The 8,554-nt window shown below is 43.0% G+C and overlaps 1 protein-coding gene across 6 annotated transcripts; it reads left to right on the plus strand.

The window, feature by feature from the left end:
• The first annotated feature begins 4,326 nt into the window (after positions 1-4,326).
• Positions 4,327-7,962, plus strand: ARL4A (ARF like GTPase 4A). Of its 6 annotated transcripts, none has more exons than XM_055420508.2 (2): positions 4,327-4,467; positions 5,619-7,962. In XM_055420508.2, exon 2 carries the CDS (start codon positions 5,708-5,710, stop codon positions 6,308-6,310), a length of 603 nt encoding a protein of 200 aa, XP_055276483.1. In that variant the 5' UTR covers positions 4,327-4,467; positions 5,619-5,707; the 3' UTR covers positions 6,311-7,962. The 6 variants fall into 6 exon arrangements, with proteins under 6 accessions (XP_055276483.1, XP_055276484.1, XP_055276486.1 ...); XM_055420509.2 differs by having other exon boundaries at positions 5,622-7,962; XM_055420511.2 differs by lacking the exon at positions 4,327-4,467 and adding an exon at positions 4,605-4,739 and having other exon boundaries at positions 5,622-7,962.
• The last annotated feature ends 592 nt before the right edge of the window (positions 7,963-8,554 follow it).

Below are 8,554 nucleotides of genomic sequence, written 5' to 3' on the forward strand. Positions count from 1 at the left end.
CAGTTTCAGTTCAGTTCAGTTCAGTCGTTCAGTCGTGTCCGACTCTCCGCGACCCCATGAATCACAGCACGCCAGGCCTCCCTATCCAACACCAACTCCCGGAGTTCACTCAAACTCATGTCCACAGAGTCGGTGATGCCATCCAGCCATCTCATTCTCTGTTGTCCCCTTCTCCTCCCGCCCCCAACCTTTCCCAGCATCAGAGTCTTTTCCAGTGAGTCAACTCGTCGCATGAGGTGGCCAAAGTATTGGGAGTTTTAGCTTTAGCATCAGTCCTTCCAATGAACACCCAGGATTGACCTCCTTTAGAATGGACTGGTTGGATCTCCTTGCAGTCCAAGGGACTCTCAAGAGTCTTCTCCAACACCACAGTTCAAAAGCATCAATTCTTCAGCGTTCAGCCTTCTTCACAGTCCAACTCTCACATCCATACATGACCACGGGAAAAACCATAGCCTTGACTAGACGGACCTTTGCTGGCAAAGTAATGTCTCTGCTTTTAAATATACTATCAAGGTTGGTCATAACTTTCCTTCCAAGGAGTAAGCGTCTTTTAATTTCCTGGCTGCAATCAGCATCTGCAGTGATTTTGGAGCCCAAAAAAATAAACTCTGACACTGTTTCCACTGTTTTTCCATCTATTTCTCATGAAGTGATGGGACCAGATGCCATTGTCTTCGTTTTCTGAATGTTGAGCTTCAAGCCAAACTTTTCGCTCTCCTCTTGCACTTTCATCAAGAGGCCTTTGAGTTCCTCTTCACTTTCTGCCATAAGGGTGGTGTCATCTGCATATCTGAGGTTATTGATATTTCTCCCAGCAATCTTGATTCCAGCTGTGCTTCTTCCAGCCCAGCGTTCCTCATGATGTACTCTGCATATAAATTAAATAAGCAGGGTGACAATAAACAGCCTTGACGTACTCCTTTCCCAATTTGGAACCAGTTTGTTGTTCCATGTCCAGTTCTGTTGCTTCCTGACCTGCATACAGGTTTCTCAAGAGGCAGTTTTTTTGGATCACAATAAACTGTGAATATTCAGTTTAACATTTGAATATTCAGTTTATGTTTTTCTGTTAAGCTGTTGTGACTGTCAGATAAATTTTGTGCAGGCGTAGGACTTGATAATAGCTTCTACATTACTACTCGGAAGTCCTGTTGAATATCGTAGCAGTTAAGTGTTTATGTGTCTAGTGCCTCCACTGAACTAATTCCTTTCACTAGAAATCATGTCTTCTGTTTACCCAGGCCTTCAAACATGGAAAATTCTAATAAAAATTCACTGAAACAAAGTGAGAAACTCTAGAAGCAGCAATATATAAAATAATGAGTGGTTGGAACTTCCCTGGTGGTCCAGCGGTAAAGAATCCGCCTTGCACTGCAGGGGATTCAGATTCAATTCCTGGTTGGGAAACTAGGATCCTACGTGCTGCAGGGCAACTAAGCCTGCGTACTGCAACTAAGACCTGATGCAGTGAAATTAAAAAAGTGGCAAATGTCAAGAAGGGCATTAGTTGCAGTATGTATATGCTTAAGTATATAGTTGAAAATCAGATTCTGGAAGACCGAAAGAATGCTACAGACATCAGATTTGACCTGGGTCCTGGTATTCGCATAGGGGAAACAAGGTAAATTATTCAGTTTTTTTATTTGAAAGAAGAAAACTTACCCTTTCTTAAGATTAGTATTTCTTCAAAATGTCTAATCATTGACTACTAGGATGAAAACACAGATCACTAGCCCTTCTCCTGATGATACTGATTTGGCAGGCCTGTAATAGGGACCAGGAATTTGTATTTTATAAGCACTGCAAGGTGATTCTCGTTATTAGTCAAGTTTGAAAAACCATAACTAGTCAGAGGTTCACAGAGCTCCTAGTGTCTCAGTAATTTTTTCATGGTTCCTCTAGCCAAAAGAAGTAACCCAGAGTTCCTTTTATTAATAGATGTTTAGTCACATCTGACTCTTTTGCAACCCGGGACTGTAGCCCGCCAGGCTCCTGCGTACATGGGATAGATTCAGACAAGTTAATAGTTGTAGTTGTTATCAGGGTCCAACAGATGGCACTGTATTTCCCTCCAAAAGTTAAAACATCCCATAAAACTCCTATGATTTCTCTGAGGCACCCCAGAACACATCAGCACATAGTTTATGAACTGTAGCCTAAAGGGTGCATTTTCCTGGCATAGCATTGAAATTAGATATTTGAATGGGCCTTCTATAGAAAGACTGTGCAACAAAATAGACTGTGTGTTGTATGAATTTGATCATTTTCTATCATTTGCTGTTTTCATATGGTTGTTATTGCTTATAAAGCAGGAGTATCATTCTCCTGTTAAGATCCAGAGAGCAAATATTTTAGGTTTTGCAAAGCCCCAGATGGTTTCTGCTGCATTGTCTTGTCTTTTCTGTTGCAGCCCTTTAAACCTGTAAAAAGCATTCTTATCTCTTGAATTTCACCCACAGGCTATATAGTTAACCAGAGGGTTCTAGTTATAAGCCTAGTATAAAACATTAAAGTACAGTTTAGTGAAGGTGATTCTGTAAGCCTGTAAGCTCTCAATATTTTACTATCTCATCTTTTTTTGGCTTTAAGGAAATGTGTGCAGAAATGCATCCCAGCAACTGATATTTTGTTGTTGTTTTGTCGTTTTGTTGTGACCCATGGGCTATAGCCCGCCAGGCTCCCCTGTGCATGGGATTATCCAGGCAAGAATACTGGAATAGGTTGCCGTTTCTTTCTCCAGGATATCTTCCCCATTCGGGGATGGAAGCCACGTCTCTTGCATTGGCAGGCAGATCCTTTACCACTGAGCCACCTGGGGAAGCCACTAATATATGAATATGCAACTAATATGGCCTGCTTGATTTCAAAGCTAGAATAACAAGAATGCTGTCATAGAAGCTTGCTCTTTATTCTTCATTTAATGAGAATTTGCAAGTTTTTATCCAGCTTAATAAAGAATATTTTTAAATTTTCAAGAAAAGGGAGACTATCACTTTAATAAAGTGATAAAAGGGTATGCCTTTTATCACTTGCTAATTACTGAAAATGGCTAATGAGAGTTCACAATTATAATACAGTAAGCTTTAGCTTATACTAGATAAATAACTTGGTAGAATATGCCATTTGAGACTTCTAGATTTTTTTCCAAAATTAGTATTGCTGTATTGAAAATATGCATTGTGCTTAGGTTAGTCTTTAGGTTTTACATCATTTTTTAAACTCTAGTGTGATAAGTACTGTTCCAATGCTAGTCATAAGGAGACAAATATAGCAATAATGGTCTTGAGAAAAATCGGGAAATTTCTTGATGAAATTTCAATCCATTTTACAAAAGTGCAATTTTTTGGAAAACAGTGCACCATTAAAATCTTCCAATATCTTACAGCCTCCACCAAAAAGATATTTATTCATTAAAGATTTCCCAGATCTTTATCAGTACTCCTCCTTATTTGTTGTTATAAGTACTCTGAATTTCTGTGATCATGTTTTGTAATTACATTTATTCATGTGGTTACTTTCTTTTTCTCTCACGGACTTCAATATTTCACGAGTGCGAAGTCAAGGTCTGATTTGCTCACCATTCTATCCCCAGACACACAGAATTGTCCTTACTGCCTGTGGTGTTCAATAAATATTTGCACATTTATGGGTTAAGCACACGGTTGCAATGAGTCAAACTTATCCAGTAGAAAGCATTATGGATTTAGTGATTAGCGGATAAATTTCAGGACCACTACTAATTTTCCTTGGATTATCTGGAACGAGAGGATTTCCTCGTCTGTAAAACCCGGCATATTTCTACCTGTCGCTACCTCACCGAGATGTTGTTGCTAGAATCACGAGGCAGAGGGCATTTATTTGCTCAGCTTAAGGAGGATGTGTTACAGACATCAGTCTGACCCAGGACTCTCCGGGCAGCTACTGGGACACGTCCACGTCACCCCGTTACATAAGGGGCCCGCCCGTCCGGAGTCCTCTGAAATCCGTGACCCCGAGTCACCGGCCACCGCCCCGAGGACGCCATAGGATGCCCTGCGTCTAGGCGGCGCCCGCCCGAAGATAGCGGCCGGCTGCAGTAAGCTTCTGAAACAGCTGCGGCTGTCGGGGCTGAGACCGGAAACCCCACCACACCCGCCCGCCGCTAGCCAGCGCCCGGTCGGTTTGAACTTGACCCTGTTTTGCCGTTGCTAGGAGACCCGGCCCCGGCGCGCCCTCCACTGGCCCGCGCCCGGGCGCGCACGGGAAGGGGGCGGAGCCCGGGAAGGGGGCGGGGCCCGGGCGGGCGCCGCGGGCGGTCGGCAGAGCACGGTTAGGGCTGCCCGGCGCCGGGCCAGCGCCCCCGGAAGCGGCGTCTCGTCCGCTGCCACCGCCCAGGCCTCGCCGGCGCCCTCCCGCTGGTACCAACGCACTCCCGAATGGCAGAGAGCCACGCTGGATCCGGACGAGGGAAGGCCATGTAGTCAGGTGAGCCGCCGCGGGCAGGGCAACTGATGTGGCCACGCCCTGCTGAGGGAGCCCTGCCGGCCGGGTGCGGAGGGAAAGAGACGAGCGGATCGTGCTGCGAGGACAGCGGGCCTTCCCCGGCGGGCGCACCAGGTCGGGAGCATTCACGCCTGGGGACCCGCGCGGCCGCAGGGAGGACCCTCCGGCCAGAGGGGAAGCAGTTAACATGCCGGCGGTGACCGTGGGCCTCGGACGTGAGCACCTCGGCGCGGCGTCCTTGGGCTGTGCTGCAGGTGCGCCCGGGCGGGCGGAGCGAGCGGGGTGGCGGGGACCTCGCTGGCCGGCCGAGTCTCCCTTTCCCCTACAGGGGTCGCTCGGCTCCCTCTGCAGGCGCCCTGTTTTCTGACTCGAGGGCAACAGGTGGTGCTTTTGGTCCGAGGGAGAGCCCGACTGCGCCGCGCTGGGAGCGGCAGTTACTCTCACCAATTAGGGCGCGGGGGCGGGCGTGGCGTGGACGCGCTGACGCAGGTGACCAATGGGATTCGGGCTCGGGGGTGGGCCGTGATGGGTGGGCGTGGTCCGAGTCTGGAACCAAGGTTTCTAGTGCTGCAGCCGCCAGAGCTTCCTGGAGAGCTAAGCTGAGCGGGCGTGGGGTGCTTGTCCGCCCCAGTGTCGAGAAGCCTATCAATGCTTTCTCGTTTGGACCCACGCTCCAATTCAGGAGGTGAGAACATTGTATTTTGGGAGGGACTGGCGGGCGTAAGATAATAGTGTCCTTGGGTTTGCTCTTAAGCTTGTGGAATCCTGAAGATCAGATTACGTGTTAAAATTTTCTGTCAAAAAAAAAAACCTTACGTGATTACTGCGACTTGAATCAGTTTCTCGTAGACTGTGCCCGTATGAGGTCTGTGAGATCTAGGGACCCAGAGGAATAAAGTACATATTACTGTAATTTCAGTGAATGTTAAGGAATTTCAGTGGCAGTGCTTATTCTGTCGTTCGCCTCGTTTTGCGTATGATTCTTGTCTCATTTGTTTACTGAGGCAACTTTTATTTATCATATTCCATAAATATTTATCATATTTATCACGTTCCTCGTGTCGCTTATTTTAGCAGGAAGAGAGAACAGTTGTACATTATTTTACAAGAATAACATTCATTTTCCCCCTCAGCAGTCTGGTAACTGGATCTCCTAGGAAGAGAAGTTCTTAAAGAGTAAGAAGAAAGCATTCCAATTTGGAACACTTCTCTGCAACTGGAAATGGGGAATGGACTGTCAGACCAGACTTCTATCCTCTCCAGCCTGCCTTCATTTCAGTCCTTCCACATTGTCATCCTGGGTTTGGACTGTGCTGGGAAGACAACTGTGTTATACAGGCTGCAGTTCAATGAATTTGTAAATACCGTGCCTACCAAAGGATTTAACACGGAAAAAATTAAGGTAACCTTGGGAAATTCTAAAACAGTCACTTTCCACTTCTGGGATGTAGGTGGTCAGGAGAAGTTAAGGCCACTGTGGAAGTCATACACCAGATGCACAGATGGCATTGTGTTTGTCGTGGACTCTGTTGATGTTGAAAGGATGGAAGAAGCTAAAACTGAACTTCATAAAATAACAAGGATATCAGAAAATCAAGGAGTCCCAGTGCTTATAGTTGCTAACAAACAAGACCTGAGGAACTCATTGTCTCTCTCAGAAATTGAGAAATTGTTAGCAATGGGTGAACTGAGCTCATCAACTCCCTGGCATTTGCAGCCCACCTGTGCAATCATAGGCGATGGACTGAAGGAAGGACTTGAGAAACTACATGATATGATAATTAAAAGAAGAAAAATGTTGCGGCAACAGAAAAAGAAAAGATGAATGGTGATACCTTTTATATTTGTGTGGAGTAGGTTTTCTCTGGTCTGATTTTGACAAATGGAAGAGTGTCTTCAGCCTGGTTTGCCTGCCTGCCTTCCTGGATGCTGTTAAAGCTTTGTTGTGTTGAACATTCAGATGTCCAACTCTGTTGCCTTGTGGAAGATGAGTAAATGCAATGCTTCTTAAAATGGTCTCTTCTCCCTACCCAACAAATCTTCTGGTACTGCCATTTTGGGAAGCCAAGCAAGGATAGAAAATTGACCAGAAAACAGGGAAATTTGACCTGAAGTTAGTGAAATAAAACTTTGAAGATTGTCTGCCTAGTGTTTTGTGCTTACATCTTTGGGGGGCAGGGGAAGCCTTTGCAAAGAAATTGTATGCAAGGCTTTGTATGTTAAGATAAAGTGCTAATGAAGGGAAATGTTAAAGTACATTATTATATATACAGTTACGTTGATCACATTGGTCCAATCAGTCAGGGACAAGGAGGAAGTGTTTGGTTTCTTAAGATTTGGCCAAATGAATCTTGACATTTTCTGGAATTAAATACTGTAATACTATATGTTAATTCTAGACGATGTTTAAGTTGGTCTGACTTCAAATAATAAAAAGGTATTTAGGGCATATTCAAGTGCATGGATTAGTTTTTCTGACAAAGCATGTTTTGGTGTATAGTCTTGTACTTTTTAGAAACAGCTATGCATCTTTTTACACGGTCAGGTTTAAAACACCTTTTGGGGGGCTTAGGGCTGTTGAAATATTTTGTTGTCAGAATCACTTTCAGTTGAAGAACCTAAAGTAATAACTCTTTTATATAGTAGATTTGGGCATGTAGACTAATCTTAAATGCATATGCTTTGATATGTATATGGATTTATGAAGAAAGCGATTGATGAATTCAGTCAAGAGGATGTAATTACAATACCTGGTCTCTATAAAGTATTGCAGTTGTAAATTATTTGTTTTATTTGCTGGCTAAACACAGATGTGGTTTTTCATATATTTTTGTAGTGTTTTGAGAAGAGCAGAAGCTTTATAAACACCACCTAATGCACTGTGCAGTGAAAATGTAAGCGATATCCTTATGTGCGCTGAGCTTTAATTTTTTGTTTACAAACTGAACAGTGTTATGCAGGTAGTCTAGTCTTTATTATAAGGTAGAGAGAAATGATACAGTACTGCAGATAAGAATTAACGATTGTAGAAAATGAAGGGGAAAGTAGCAAAGCTGTGTTAAATTCACTAGCACTGTTTATGTTGGACTCCAAAAAAATGCTCTAAATTAAAAGGAGGCAAACCTTTACCTAATTCTTATCTGCAGGTGAAGACTTGCTTCCTGTGATGACGTGTTAGCAAATCAACATGATTTGTGTGTGTTAAAGCCAACACCTATTTGTTTTGAAGATAACCAAAAGAAATGCACTTTGCTAGCAGGGTTTGGTTTTGGGTTTTTTTTTTGTTGTTGTTACTTTTGCTTTTTTTTTAAATGGAGTTTTTGGAAACTTGGTTCTTGTTACACACAAAATGAAGTAGCTTCCTGTGGAGCCTTCACATGTTAAGTGTATTAATACCTGCACTAGTGACAGTCACTTAGAATGTTTATATTTATAGAAATGTGGATAATAACTACCAATAAACTACTTGAGGCAATAGGAGAAGTGTTTGGCTTTGAGTTTTAATGTGTATATTTACACTTTTGATAAAGTTACTCCGTAGTAGTTGAAAACAACTTTGAAAGCTGGGCTGCATGGTCCTGTATGACACGGGCACTAAGAAGTGGTTTTCTGGGAGAACCTTTTTTATTACCCTCACTCTGAGATCATGATGTATGCTCTGTACATCATTAGATTCAGGATGGATTAATAAAACTTGCTGAGAGAAAAATCTGAATCAGCTTAGGTTTTCAGCCTTCCTGTACGTAGTTCTGTGTAAAATAGTAAAGTTATAACTATCTCTTGAGGGTTTAGGTGTTAGTCTTACTTTGCAAGAACTTGATAAGCAAATATACATTATCTAAGAATTTCATATTTAGTGAACAATAAGAAAAGAGAAAATGGTATGGACACTGTACTAGTTTTTATTTATAAAACACATTTTCAAGTAGAAAACTCATAAAATTTTCCAGTTTGCTAAGTTCAGTTTCTTCACCAGCTATTTTAGCTGTTGATAGTATAGGGTAGGATAATAAGGAGTCTTGAAGTAAACCCTGAATAGTTTAGACAATATTTTTATATCTTTTTTTTT

Source organism: Moschus berezovskii, chromosome 3 (assembly GCF_049115385.1).
Source record: "Moschus berezovskii isolate FMDL1 chromosome 3, NW_MosBer_1.0, whole genome shotgun sequence".
NCBI lineage: Eukaryota > Metazoa > Chordata > Mammalia > Artiodactyla > Moschidae > Moschus > Moschus berezovskii.